Raw genomic sequence first — 15649 nt, forward strand, 5'->3', positions numbered from 1 at the left:
AGGCTTTTTCTTGCCTCTTTGTTTACTGGTGCGCAAGGAGAGGGGATTAACAGCGCTGCCTAAATGAGCTCCAGAAACGGATGTGAGCCGTGGCTATCAGCGTGGAAACCAGAGACAGGCATGAAATGCTAAGGCTGCTGCTGCAGCCACCAAGAAGCCTGTGTGCAAGCACAGGTCACTATACAAGCCTCCCCTAACAGGAGCATGCGCAGCCTGCCACTGCCAGTGTCCCCATGCTGCAGGGACAACTTCCCCGGGATAACACACGGCACACCTCAGGCTGGTGCAACGTCACGCCAGCCTCTGCTGCCGCAGGCTTGCCCCACGCTCCATACCCCTCCCTCCCCACGGCCTGAGTGAGCCAGAGCCTCCGAATCAGCTGCTCCTTTAACCCCATCCTGTCTGAGCGAAGAACAGACGCCCTCAGGCGACCTACATGCAGAGGCAGGTCCAAATCCAAAGCCGAGCCCCTGGGAGCTGTGAGAACAAAGAAGAGAAAGGGAAATCTCTCCCAGCAGCCTTGGGAGGAGCGGACTAAAGCTCCACAATCAACGTGATGTACCCTGCATCTGTGGAATACCTGAATAGACAACAAATCATCACAAAATGAGGGGGTGGACTTTGGGAGCAACGATATGTATTTTTTCCCTTTTTCTCTTTTTCTGAGTGTGTATGTGTATGCTTCTGTGTGTGATTTTGTCTGTATAGCTTTGCTTTTACCATTTGTGCTAGGGTTCTGTCTGTCCTTTTACTTATTTTTTTAGTATAGTTTTTAGCGCTTCTTATCATTGGTGGATTTCTGTTTTGGTTTGGCTGCTCTCTTCTTTCTGTTTTTTTAAATTTTTAATCTTTTTTTTTTTTTTTTTTGCGGTACGCGGGCCTCTCACTGTTGTGGCCTCTCCCGCTGCGGAGCACAGGCTCCGGACGCGCAGGCTCAGCGGCCGTGGCTCATGGGCCCAGCCGCTCCGCAGCATGTGGGATCTTCCCGGACCAGGGCACGAACCTGTGTCCCCTGCATCGGCAGGCGGACTCTCAACCGCTGCGCCACCAGGGAAGCCCTTAATCATTTTTTTAAATAACTTTATTTTATTTTGTTTATTTATTTATTTTCTTTCTTTTTTTTCTCCCTTTTATTCTGAGCCATGTAGATGACAGGGTCTTGGTGCTCTGGTCAGATGTCAGGCCTGTGCCTAAAAGATGGGAGAGCCGAGTTCCGGACACTGGTCCACCAGAGACCTCCCGGCTCCAGGTACTATCTAATGGCGAACATCTCCCATAGATCTCTGTCTCAACGCCAAGACCCAGCTCCACTCAACGACCTACAAGCTACAGTGCAGGACACGCTATGCCAAACAACCAGCAAGACAGGAACACAACCCCACCCAGTAGCAGAAAGGCTGCCTAAAATCAAAATAAGGTCACAGACACCACAAAACACACCACCGGATGCGGACCTGCCCATCAGAAAGACAAGATCCAGCCTCACCCACCAGAACACAGGCACTAGTCCCCTCCACCAGGTAGCCTACACAACCCACTGAAACAACCTTTGCCACTGGGGACAGACACCAAAAACAGGAACTACGAACCTACAGCCTGCGAAAAGGAGACCCCAAACACAGTGAGTAAGCAAAATGAGAAGACAGAGAAACACACAGCAGATGAAGAAGGTAAAAACCCACCAGACCTAACAAATGAAGAGGAAATAGGCAGTCTACCTGAAGAAGAATTCAGAATAATGATAGTAAAGATGATCCAAAATCTTGTAAACAGAAGAACTAAAGAGCAAACAATGATGAACAACACAATAAATGAAATTAAAAATTCTCTAGAAGGAAACAATAGCAGAATAACTGAGGTAGATATTCCAGATAAGTTACCTGGAAGATAAAATTGTGGGAATAACTACTGCAGAGCAGAATAAAGAAAAAAGAATGAAAAGAATTGAGGGCAGTCTCACAGACCTCTGGGACAACATTAAATGCACCAACATTCAAATTATAGAGGTCCTAGAAGAATAAGAGAAAAAGAAAGGGACTGAGAAAATATTTGAAGAGATTATAGTTGAAAACTTCCCTAATATGGGAAAGGAAATAGTTAATCAAGTCCAGGAAGCACAGAGTCCCATACAGGATAAATCCAAGGAGAAACATACAAAGACACATATTAATCAAACTATCAAAAATTAAATACAAAGAAAAAATATTAAAAGCAGCAAGGGGAAAACAACAAATAATATACAAGGCAATCCCCATAAGGTTAACAGCTGATCTTTCAGCAGAAACTCTGCAAGCCAGAGGGGACTGGCAGGACATATTTAAAGTGATGAAAGGGAAAAACCTACAATGAAGATCACTCTACCCAGCAAGGATCTCATTCAGATTCAATGGAAAATTAAAACCTTTACAGACAAGCAAAAGCTAAGAGAATTCAGCACCACCAAACCAGCTTTTCAACAAATGCTAAAGGAACTTCTCTAGGCAGGAAACAGAAGAGAAGGAAAAGATCTACAATAACACACCCAAAACAATTAAGAAAATGGTGATAGGAACATACATATCGATAATTAACTTAAACGTAAATGGATTAAATGCGCCAACCAAAAGACTTAGACTGGCTGAATGGATACAAAAACAAGACCCGTATATGTGCTGTCTACAAAAGACCCACTACAGACCTAAGGACGCATACAGACTGAAAGTGAGGGTTTGGAAAAAGACATTCCAAGCAAATGGAAATCAAAAGAAAGCTGGAGTAGCAATTCTCGTATCAGACAAAATAGACTTTAAAACAAAGACTATTACAAGAGACAAAGAAGGACACTACATAATGATAAAGGGATCAATCCAAGAAGAAGATATAACAATGGTGAATATTTATGCACCCAACATAGGAGCACCTCAATACATAAGGCAAATACTAACAGCCATAAGAGGGGAAATCGACAGTAACACAATCATAGTAGGGGACTTTAGCACCCCACTTTCACCAATGGACAGATCAAAATGAAAATAAATAAGGAAACACAAGCTTTAAGTGATACATGAAATAAGATGGACTTAACTGATATTTATAGGACATTCCATCCAAAAACAACAGAATACACTTTCTTCTCAAGTGGTCATGGAACATTCTCAAGGATAGATCATACCTTGGCTCACAAATCAAGTCTTGGTAAATTTAAGAAAATTGAAATTGTATCAAGTATCTTTTCCAACCACAACACTATGAGACTAGATATCAATTACAGGAAAAAATCTGAAAGAAATACAAACACATGGAGGCTAAATAACACACTACTTAATAACCAAGAGATCACTGAAGAAATCAAAGAGGAAACCAGAAACTACCAGGAAACAAATGACAATGAAAACACGGTGACCCAAAACTTACTGGATGCAGCAAAAGCAGTTCTAAGAGGAAAGTTGATAGCAATACAATCCTACCTTAAGAAACAAGAAACATCTCAAATAAACAACCTAACCTTACACCTAAAACAATTATAGAAAGAACAAAAAAACCCCTAAGTTATTAGCAGAAGGAAAGAAATCATAAATATCCGATCAGAAATAAGTGAAAAAGAAATGAAGGAAACAATAGCAAATATCAAAAAAACTAAAACCTGGTTCTTTGAGAAGATGAACAAAACTGATAAACCATCAGCCAGACTCATGAAGCAAAAGAGGGAGAAGCCTCAAATCAGTACAATTAGAAAGGAAAAAGAAGTAACAACTGACACTGCAGAAATACAAAGGATCATGAGAGATTACTACAAGCAACTATATGCCAATAAAATGAACAACCTGGAAGAATTGGACAAATTCTTAGAAAAGCACAACCAGGAAGAAACAGAAAATATAAACAGATGAATCACAAGCACTGAAATTGAAACTGTGATTAAAAACTATCCAACAAACAAAAGCCCAGGACCAGATGGCTTCACAGGCAAATTCTATCAAACATTTAGAGACAAGCTAACATCTACCCTTCTCAAACTCTTCCAAAATATAGCAGAGGGAGGAACACTTCCAAACTCATTCTACAAGGCCACCATCAACCAGATACCAAAAACAAAGATGTCACAAAGAAAACTACAGGCCAATATCACGGATGAACATAAATACAGAAATCCTCAACAAAATACTAGCAAACAGAATCCAACAGCACATTAAAAGGATCATACACCGTGATCAAGTGGGGTTTATCACAGGAATGCAAGGATTCTTCAATATACACAAACCAATTAATGTGATACACCACATTAACAAACTGAAGAATAAAAACCACATGGTATCTCAATAGATGCAGAGAAAGCTTTCGACAAAATTCAACACCCATTTATGATAAAAACCCTCCAGAAAGTAGGCATAGAGGGAACTTACCTCAATATAATAAAAGCCGTATATGACAAACCCATAGCTAACATCGTCCTCAATGGTGAAAAACAGAAACCATTTCCACTAAGATCAGGAACAAGACAAGGTTGCGCACTCTCACCACTATTATTCAACATTGTTTGGGAAGTTTTAGCCACAGCAATCAGAGAATAAAAAGAAATAAAAGGGTTCCAAATCGGAAAAGAAGAAGTAAAGCTGTCACTTTTTACAGATGACATGATACTATACATAGAGAATCCTAAAGATGCTACCAGAAAACGACTAGAGCTAATCAATGAATTTGGTAAAGTAGCAGGATACAAAATGCACAGAAATCTCTTGCATTCCTGTACACTAATGATGAAAAATCTGAAAGTGAAATTAAGAAAACACTCCCATTTACCACTGCAACAAAAAGAATAAATTATCTAGGAAGAAACCTACCTAAGGAGACAAAAGACCTGTATGCAGAAAACTATAAGACTGATGAAAGAAATTAAAGATGATATAAACAGGTGGAGAGATATACCATGTTCTTGGATTGGAAGAATCAACATTGTGAAAATGACTCTACTACCCAAAGCAATCTACAAATTCAGTGTAATCCCTATCAAACTACCACTGCCATTTTTCACAGAAGTAGAACAAAAAACTTCACAATTTATATGAAAACACAGAAGACCACGAATAGCCAAAGCAATCTTGAGAAAGAAAAACGGAGCTGGAGGAATCAGGCTCCCTGACTTCAGACTATACTACAAAGCTACAGTAATGAAGACAATATGGTACTGGCACAAAAAAAGAAAAATAAATCAATGGAACAGGATAGAAAGCCCAGAGATAAACCCACGCACATATGGTCACCTTATCTTTGATAAAGGAGGCAAGGCTATACAATGGAGAAAAGACAGCCTTTTCAATAAGTGGTGCTGGGAAAACTGGACAGCTACATGTAAAAGAATGAAACTAGAACACTCCCTAACACCATACACAAAGATAAACTCAAAATGGATTAAAAACCTAAGTGTAAGGCCAGACACTATAAAAGTCGTAGAGGAAAACATAGGCAGAACACTCCATGACATAAATCACAGCAAGATCCTTTTGGACTCACCTCCTCGAGAAATGGAAATAAAAACAAAAATAAACAAATGGGACCTAATGAAACTTCAAAGCTTTTGCACAGCAAAGGAAACCATAAACAAGACAAAAAGACAACCCTCAGGGCTTCCCTGGTGGCGTGGTGGTTGAGAGTCCGCCTGCCAATGCAGGGGACATGGGTTCATGCCCTGATCTGGGAAGATCCCACATGCCGTGGAGCAGGTAGGCCCGTGAGCCATGGCCGCTGAGTCTGCGCGTCCGGAGCCTGTGCTCCGCAACGGGAGAGGCCACAACAATGAGAGGCCTGCGTACCACAAAAAAAAAAAAAAAAAGACAACCCTCAGAATGGGAGAAAATATTTGCAAATGAAGCAACTGACAAAGGATTAATCTCCAAAATTTATAAGCAGCTCATGCAGCTCAATATCAAAAAAACAAACAACCCAATCCAAAAATGGGCAGAAGACCTAAATAGACATTTCTCCAAAGACGATATACAGATTGCCAACAAACACATGAAAGAACGGTCAACGTCATTAATCATCAGAGAAATGCAAATCAAAACCACAATGAGTTATCACCTCACACCAGTCAGAATGGCCATCATGAAAAAATCTACAAATAAATGCTGGAGAGGGTGTGGAGAAAAGGGAACCCTCTTGCACTGTTGGTGGGAATGTAAATTGGTACAGCCACTATGGAGAACAGCATGGAGGTTCCTTTAAAAACCAAAAACAGAACTACCATATGACCCAGCAATCCCACTGCTGGGCATATACCCCGAGAAAACCATAATTCAAAAAGAGTCATGTACCACAATGTTCATTGCAGCTCTATTTACAATAACCAGGACATGGAAGGAACCTAAGTGTCCATCAACAGATGAATGGATAAAGAAGATGTGGCACATATACACAACGGAATATTACTCAGCCATAAAAAGAAACTAAATTGAGTTATTTGTAGAGAGGTGGATGGACCTAGAGTGTGTCATACAGAGTGAAGTCAGAAAGAGAAAAACAAATACCGTATGCTAACACATATATATGGAAACTAAAAAACAAACAAACAAAACTGGTTATGAAGAACCTAGGGGAAGGACAGGAATAAAGACGCAGACCTACTACAGAATGTACTTAAGGATATGGGGAGGGAGAAGGGTAAGCTGGGACAAAGTGAGAGAGTGGCATGGACATATATACACTACCAAATGTAAAATGGATAGCTAGTGGGAAGCAGCAGAATAGCATAGGGAGATCAGTTTGGTGCATTTTGACCACCTAGAGGGTTGGGATAGGGAAGATGGGAGGGAGGGAGACCCAAGAGGGAAGAGATTTGGAGATATATGTATATGTATAGCTGATTCACTTTGTTATAAAGCAAAAACTAACATCCCTGTAAAGCAATTATACTCCAATAAAGATGTTAAAAAAAACCTGCTGTATAAAAAAATAGTTCAAAAATTCATAAAAATTTTTATATAACTTTTCAAAATTATATTTTATGCACTAAGACTGTAAAAACTGAAGGCAATAATTTGCTTAAGACTATACATTAAGAATACTAGAAGGAGACCTGTTAAAATAGAAGCTCTACATTTACTATCTTTCAGAATGTGCTCAGTTTCTTATCACTTCAAGAAAGGGATGTATAAATGAAGTTACTTTATGTATTGATGTTACTTTTTTTGAAACCTTAACATGCAAAATCTTAAAAAATAAAGTACAACTTCATTAAGTAGAATTTCATTTACCAGAGCCTGTTGTACCCTTCAAGGATTTCAATCTAAAAGGTAAATTCAATTATTTTTACTTTTTTGTACTTGGCAAGGTAGGAAAGTGGCTCATATGTTTTAGAAAGAATGTGAACAATATAAAGTGTTTTTATGCAAAACTTACACATAAAATGTTAATAATTCTTTCCCAATACTCATTAGCTAAATATCAACTCATCATTCACAAAAAGTATGCGATGTACAACAGTTTTTAAAGATAGTATATCCCAAGTTATCTTATGTGAATCATACCTGATTAATAAACAGAATAACACTCTTATTAGTTAGCGAATGCTTTTATGCTTACTATGTACCACACTACATGCTTTACAAATCACTCATTTGAATCATCGTAACCACCACATAAAGGATGCACTATTATCATCTCCATTTCACAAAGGAGAAAAGTAAGGCACCGACAGGTTAGTTAACCAAAGATCTCTCAAGTTCTACCTGATGGAACTGGAATCCAAACCCAAGCTGTCTGGCTTTTCACTAAGCTATGCAGTTGCCCAATTCCTGCACAACTCTCTGAAGTCTAATTCTATTGAAATGAAAAGACAGTCCTCACTCAATAACCCAGAAACAAAGTCAAAATACTGACGACGGGTGAAATAACTAAGAAAGAGGGTTACGGGACTATATCTTCCCTCCCCCTCAAACTTTATTACTGATGTGAGATTCTCACATAACTTCATACCTTAAGTAATTATCCATACCTCCCCTCTTATAGTTTCCCCAACACTTTTGCCCAAATTAGCACCTTTCCTTCAGAGAACACAAAAGAATATCCTTCCATCTCTGTTATCTTCAACGGGGGAGAAAGGAAGAGGACTCAAAAATATGACCTATGAATGTACTCACCTTCTAACTAGCTCCATTTCTTTCTGGCACAGCTGTTTCCAGTATCTGTTACTCCATTCCCCTTTACCATCTACACTCCACCCCTACCACCCCCACTGACACTGGACTTTCTATTCTGTTCCACTAGTCTACATGTCTACCTCTTAGGATATTTTTTTTAAACAAAACTATGAACAGAAAAGAAAAAACATCTCCCTGGCCCTTTTAAACATTTTACATATGACTGTCTTAAGTAATTTACAGGGCTGCTTCTAAATATCTTTTATTCACATTACACCATGTGCTCCCTGATCTGACGCCTGCCTACCTACCTAGTCTCAGGTCCTACTACTCTCAGCTACATACCAACAATTAATGACGTTCTTGACATCTGCCAAACCTGCCAGGTTCTATTGGCCTCTATCCTTTTAACATGCTGTTTTCCCTTCCAGGAATGTCCCTGTCCTAGAACTTACACCTTCACATCTCAGTTCAAACTCCTAGCATCACCCGCTGCCGCCTCTCTCAGTTCCAACATTAAGACCTCTGTGAAGTGCTCTGCCTGAACACTGCTTTCTATCAAAGTTAAGTGGGGATAAGATCTACCTCATAAAATTGTCAAAAAGATTACATGTGGGTGTATGTTACACCTAGCACACAGACTTGCACTCTCTTCTGGGGGCTTTCCGTCCATGCACTTGAGCAGTGTGTAAAATACAATCGTTTGCTAGTAAGTTGATGTTCACTACAATTTTTTAGATTTCTAATGCCTGGAGCAAAAGTACTTACTCAGTATCTGTTGATGCTACACCTTTAACTTACATATGTCAATTATATCTCAATAAAGCTGGAAAAAAAACTTGTCGAAATAAAACTTTCAATGCCTATCATCACACTGGGAACTGGGATCACACAGCAACTGATAAAAGTGACAACACTGAGTAGTTCTCTTTCTAAAAATACTAAGACTGTGGTACTACAGTTCTCTTCAGAAGCTTACATTTCTTAAAGATAACTATTTTTGAAATCTTTACTGTGGGAGCAAATATCCTGATGGACATACATTTAATAGTTTCATGCATAACAATTCTGATCCACTCCTCGTTTTCCATCAGTGCTATAATTTCTGCTTATGCAAGATGATCTACAAGGTGCATTAGTTCTTTCAAACAGATCCCTGAGGAAAATGATCTACCTCCATGAAGACTGTTTGTGTGTTATGTATGGTGTAGGGAGAGACTGATTTGTTATAACTAACTTTATATACCCTTTGCTGAAATCAGTAGAGACACCCTACACTGTTTACTAATGGATGCCATCAAAACCACTCTCAGTATGTAAGAACACCAGCCCTTTTCCAGCTTCAAAGCTATTTTCAGGTTAATTATTAGCAACGAAGGAAAAAAAGTATTTCAAGTTTCAAATGTGTACAGCCATCATGGCTTTTAATTATAAACAAAAGTGGTTAGCATTTGGAGATAATATCACTTAAATTAGGAAATGCTAGTAAGATAAAAAATGTGCTCTCAACTTTTATTTATTTTGGGCTGCATTGGTCTTCATTGTTGCGTGTGGGCTTCCTCTAGTTGCAGCGAGCGGGGGCTACTCTTCGTTGCGGTGCACAGGCTTCTCACTGCGGTGGCTTCTGTTGTGGCAGAGCACAGGCCGATGCAGGGGACACGGGTTCGTGTCCCGGTCTGGGAAGATCCCACATGCTGCGGAGTGGCTGGGCCCATGAGCCATGGCCACTGAGCCTGCACATCTGGAGCCTGTGCTCCTCAACGGGAGAGGCCACAACAGTGAGAGGCCCGCGTACCGCAAAAAAAAAAAAAAAAAAAAAAAATGCATTTAGTACATCTAAGCTACCAAACATCATAGCTTACCCTAGCCTACCTTAAGTGTGCTCAGAACACTCACATTAGCCTACAGTTGGGCAAAATCATCTAATACGGAGTCCATTTTATAGTAAAGTATTGAATATCTCACGCAATGTATTGAATACTGAAAGTGAAAAAGAGAATGGCTATGTGGGTACAGACTGATTCTAAGCACATCACTTGTTTACCTTTGTGGTCACGCGGCTGCCTGGGAACTTTGGCCTGCTGCTGCCGCCTGACACCACGAGAGAATATGGTACCACATATCCCTAGCCTGGGAAAAGTTCAAAATTCAAAGTACTGTTTCTATTAAATGTGTATCACTTTTGTACCTTCATAAAGTCAAAAAAAAAGTATATTTTGTGACTTTATAGAACTTAATCAGAAAAAGATTAAACTTCTGTTTTAAATGAGCTTCAAAGTGAAAATGAAAAACTTATATTTAAAACTCCTTTTTAGGTTTCTACTACAGATAATACTTCTTCAGCATTGCCTACACAGTACTTGAAAATGTCCCCCCGAAAGATCTAGCTCACCTATGTCGTTTCCAGAGGAATAGCTTCCATGGCTTTCTGTCTCCTCCAGGGACAGTATCTTGAACGATGCTAGAGGAGTAGAGCCTGGCTGAGTAGAGATCATTCCTCTGAATCGTGTTACCGTCCATGTCCGGACATGATTATTATCTGCACAGACTAGGAGAGAAAGAAAGCACACAACAGTTGTTAAATATAGATTATGAGAGCACCAACAAAATCACTTTTATAAACATATTTTAACTTTTTTCACTGTAATTTACAGAAAACAGATCGTAGCACATTTTGGGTGGCAAACAGCTTACTTATCTTAAAATTACACTTAATTTGTACCTAGCCGACAAAAATGAGATAATTGAATATGGTTTACCTTGCTGCAAATATAAGGTATATAAGTAAAATCTATGGATCCTTATAAAAGTAGTCTGTAGGGTATGAATTTAGAGAAGGTTAAAAAAAAAATGTGTATGTAAGAGAGAAGATGCTGAATATTTTCCTGTTCTGTGGCTAAACTCCATTGTAAACAAGTTGCCTAGTTTATTTTTTCCAACCATATAAATTGTTTCTGCTTATGTGACTCCAATATTAAACAACCAAGATCAGGAGCTACTGAGAATTTATTGGCACAAATAACATTTGTCAAAAAGCTTATAGGAACCAGTTACTTACTGCTCATTCACGGTTGCATCAAGAAAAATTAAGATTTCAATACTAAAGCTGAGAATTATTTTTATATGAGAGTCTGTGTTTAAGAAACATATTCCAATTAGCTTTATTTTTTCACGGTAATATTAAGTGGGTATATATTGAGATATCTCCTAACAAGTAATCTATTTCTGCTGTTTGTCTGAATAGATACTCTGCTAAAAACTATAAACCAAAAAAATGATGTCATTAATGTAAGAACTGTACTTTTGTGGCGTGCCTTAATAAAAAATGTATTAATTTGCCATTTATTATGAACTCATCAGTATCTACTAGGAAAGTATCCAAAATTTCTTATATGCACCAACATTTCCTACTGGATAAAATGTCACAGTTGCATATTTTAAACAAAACTTCAGAAATTTAATTTTGGCAAACAGCAATAAGAATAAAAAGTGTACATATGTTACTCATACAACAAAATTCTCAGTTCTCAGGATGCCAGTTTTCTGGTGAAAAAGAAGACATTTACTTCTAGGCTACTGAATCAGCTTCATGGGAAATAATTTCCTAATTTCATTATTAAGCTTACTAGGATTCAGAAAAATAACAAATACTTCTAGCTGACTCAAAAATGCAACTATGGGATTGCCATATATACACTAATATGTATAAAGTAGATAATAAGAACCTGCTGTATAAAAAATAAAATTCAAAAAATAATGCAATTATGCAATTTTGTTAGTATTAATCATTATCTAACATTTCAAACCTACATGAAATACTTGTTGTTAAAATGCAAATTTAACTATGTAGCTCTTTGACATCACATCCAACAATGACATCATTACCATCAAAATAATATCAACTGCTACTGAGTATGGCATTGTCATTTAAACATCAAAACAATCTTGCAAAGAAATAGTCTATTTTCTCACAGGACCAAATTACCTCATTTTTATACAACATTTATTCGTAAGGACTATGCTAAGTGCTGAGAATAGGGTGGAGAACAAAAGCTGCTGCTGCTGTAGAAACCTACTATATTCTAGAAGAGGGAAAGAGATGATAAATAAGAAACAAAGTGATGAGTCTGTGAAGAAAACAAATCAAGATACTGGTAGCAGAAAGTGCCTGTTAGAGAGAGGGCTGGCTAGTTTAGACAGGGTGGCCAAGGAGGCCTCACTGAGGAGGTATTTAAAATGGGACCTGAATGTCAAGGAGAGACAGCGAAACAAACATCTAAGAAAGAAGATGTCAAATGAAAAGAACAAGTGCAAAGTTTCTAAGGCGATTTTAAGAAACAGAAAAGCCAATGAGTTAGGTATCACGAGCAGTAAGAAAAGTGACATGCGAGGCGTGGAGAAGTGATGTGCAAGATGAGCAGGATCCGGAACAGGAAGAGCCGTAGTAATCTGTTCATTCTGTATACAGAAAGAAGCCATCGGAAATCAGATCTGCTTTGCATTTCTTTCTTTTTCTTTTTTTTTAAATAAATTTTATTTATTTATTTTTGGCTGTGTCGGGTCTTCGTTGCTCTGTGTGGACTTTCTCTAGTTGCAGTGAGCGGGGGCTACTCTTCGTTGCGGTGCACGGGCTTCTCATTGCGGTGGCGTCTCTTGTCGCAGCGCACGGGCTCTAGGTACACAGGCTCAGTAGTTGTGGCTCACGGGCTCTAGAGCACAGGCTCAGTAGCTGTGGCACACACGGGCTTAGCTGCTCCACGGCATGTGGGATTTTTCTGGACCAGGGCTCGAACCCGTGTCCCCTGCACTGGCAGGCGGATTCTTAACCACTGCGCCACCAGGGAAGTCCTGCTTTGCACTTCTAAAGATATTTCTGGCTGCTGTGCGGAACATATACCATAGAGAGCCAAGACAGAAACAGGGAAAGAATGGAGTAACCTAGGGGAGAAATGCTGATTTGAGCTAAGGGGCTGGCAGCAATGGACACAAAGTGAAGTCATCAGACTTGTGATGTATGTTGAAGCAGAGAAACGGGACCTACTGATGTGTTACATGTATGTGGAGGGCGGGGAGAGGCGGGTGCAGTGAGAAAAAGGGAAGAATCAAGTGTGATTCCTAGATTTTCAGCTTGGGTAAATGAGTAGTGACATTGTATACTAAGATGGCTTTTGAGACAGAAATCAGAAGTACTATTTTATCTAGGTTAATTTAGAGATGCCTATTAAACATACAGCCAAATACTAAGCACAAGCACTGGATATACAAGTTTGGAACTCTGTGGATGGTCACAGGTGAAGGGGAAGTCTGGGAGTCACTGGCATGTAGATAATAATATTCAAATCACCAGGGAAAGTACAGACAAAGAATGGAGAATCTAGAAAGAGATCTGAGGCAATCCAACACTTAGTAACTGGGCAGAAGAGGAGGAACCAGCCATACAGAGTGAGAAAAACTCCTCAGCGAGGCAGATATTAGATGAGTACTGCTCTATGAAAGATTAAAAAAGAGACTTTCAGAAAGGCATAATTACATCCAAAACAATGAGACATTCAATAAAAGCATATTCATCCATCCATCCATCCATTCATATATGGACAAGGTATTTCAGCTCCATTTGGTGTTTAATTAGTGAAAGATGCATCACCTTTTTATATTAGGTAGTCTTCATATAAACAAAGCTGATGCATGAAAAGGATGTTTATAAAAATTTAAGTTAGGCAGGAACTGATCTACAAAAGATTTAATGCAAGATTGTTTTAAAAAAGCAAACTACCGATACACCTGACTCAATTCAATTTTCAACGCTTTCAGAAATCATCTATCATAGACATTGAATCTCATGATGGAATTTTACTTTGTGATCATTTTATTTTGTGTCAGGCTAATTTTGCTTGAAAATCTGTAACTAATTTTTTAAGTATCAAATTGGTATCTAAATGTTAGAAACATATATGACTATGAAGAACAACAAACCCACAAATGTTATTTTCTTCACATCTCTTTACACATTTCACTGATTTTTAACAGTAGTTGATGTTAGACTACTAACATTCTACTAACTTTAGCATTAAACCTTAAGACAACACAACCAAATTTATATTATATTCATACTTGAAAAATTTCTCTAATAAAACATTCTTCAACAGGATTATGATAAATATTCTGAAGTAAAATATGCCATAAGAACCAAATATTAAAATAGAGAGTAAATAAAAGATATGATGCCTTCTAAATTTATGTATACTACAACCAGACAATATCAAAGAAACCGTAGAAGACAATCATAGTATTTCTTCAGTTATTAAACTTTTCTACCACTTTTTCTGGTGTGTTTTTCTTACATAAAACACTGCTTTTATATTCTTTTAATTTGTAGGAGTCTAAAAAATAACACCCAAGGCAAGGTTTTACATGACATGAGGTAGACCTCCTTACCAGTACTAATAAAATCACTTTACCTGATACAAGATGCTTCTCTGAGAGCATGATTTTTGTGACAGGACTTCGGTGAACTGTGAAGGTCTGAAAAAGCTGAGGGCCTGACCCAACCGTCTCTGGGTGCTGCACAATTACTCGTACTGCTCCAGAGCTCGTACCATAGGCAATCTCAATCCAGTTACCACTGACACCTAACCAAAATCAAAAATTGAAAGGTGATATAATAGAAGACAATAAAAAGAAAGCTGCCCTTGCAAAGTGTTCCCTGTGATAGAAGAGGCAGAGCTGGATTCAGCACTTGTTATCAGCCCCAAATCCAGCTCAGCAAAGAAATCTTAAGACTTCTCTGACCATCTTAAATTCATTATTTCCTTTACAAATCTTTTCCTAACACTCACTCCAATATAGAATTGTTCACTCTCTCCCTTGTACTATGTATTAGGTTCTATCAGAGCAACTGTAACACCCCAATTCTCTATTTCCATGTCTATCTACCTCTACTCTTTATTGATAAGAGACTGAATCATAATCATTTTTAAATCTATATCACCTTACAGAGTGCCTGAGACATAGTAGGTACTCATTAAATGTTTAAGGAAGAAATCTGACACGCTAAGAACACCACTGACACAACATAGTATTCCTAAAGCAATACTCCATATTATTTCTAGCCTCGAATGACCATCTGTTTTACTTCTGCCACAATATTGAATCTTCTCTTTGAATAATCAAGTAATCCATGTACTATTCAACAGTTTCAAAACTGTTATAACTATAGGAAAATATACCCATTACATTGCTTACATCACATTTACCTATGTTGTTCTCTTCTAATTATATACAACTAGCTCAAGACATCAGGTTCATCTGTGGCTTTTTTTTCAAACAAGTGCCCAGATTCCATCATATATTTAAGACAGAATGGAGTTCAGTGACCTACATTCCTTAAAAGCGTCACAGAGAACCTCTTAGCTTTGATAGCTGTTCTTTCTGATTCACCTGAAAATACTGGAATCGAAGGAAAAGGGCATGCTATGGAAAACACTTCTCAAAACTTAAAAGGCAACTCCATTCTTGTGTCTTAAAAGAAGACACTG

At 38.4% G+C, this 15649-nt stretch overlaps 1 protein-coding gene across 2 annotated transcripts in view; it reads right to left on the reverse strand.

Annotated features, from left to right (window-relative positions):
- KCTD3 (potassium channel tetramerization domain containing 3) overlaps window positions 1–15649 on the reverse strand; it is a 68905-nt gene that overhangs the window by 7183 nt on the left and 46073 nt on the right. For both annotated transcript variants that reach the window (XM_065874845.1, XM_065874839.1), the window contains exons 13-14: window positions 14573–14743; window positions 10507–10662 (exon numbers count right to left, since the gene is read on the reverse strand). In XM_065874845.1, coding sequence (XP_065730917.1) covers window positions 10507–10662; window positions 14573–14743 — 327 coding nt within the window. The remainder of the gene's footprint in view (window positions 1–10506; window positions 10663–14572; window positions 14744–15649) is intronic.

Source organism: Phocoena phocoena, chromosome 1 (genome assembly GCF_963924675.1).
Source record: "Phocoena phocoena chromosome 1, mPhoPho1.1, whole genome shotgun sequence".
In the NCBI taxonomy this organism is placed as follows: Eukaryota; Metazoa; Chordata; class Mammalia; order Artiodactyla; family Phocoenidae; genus Phocoena; species Phocoena phocoena.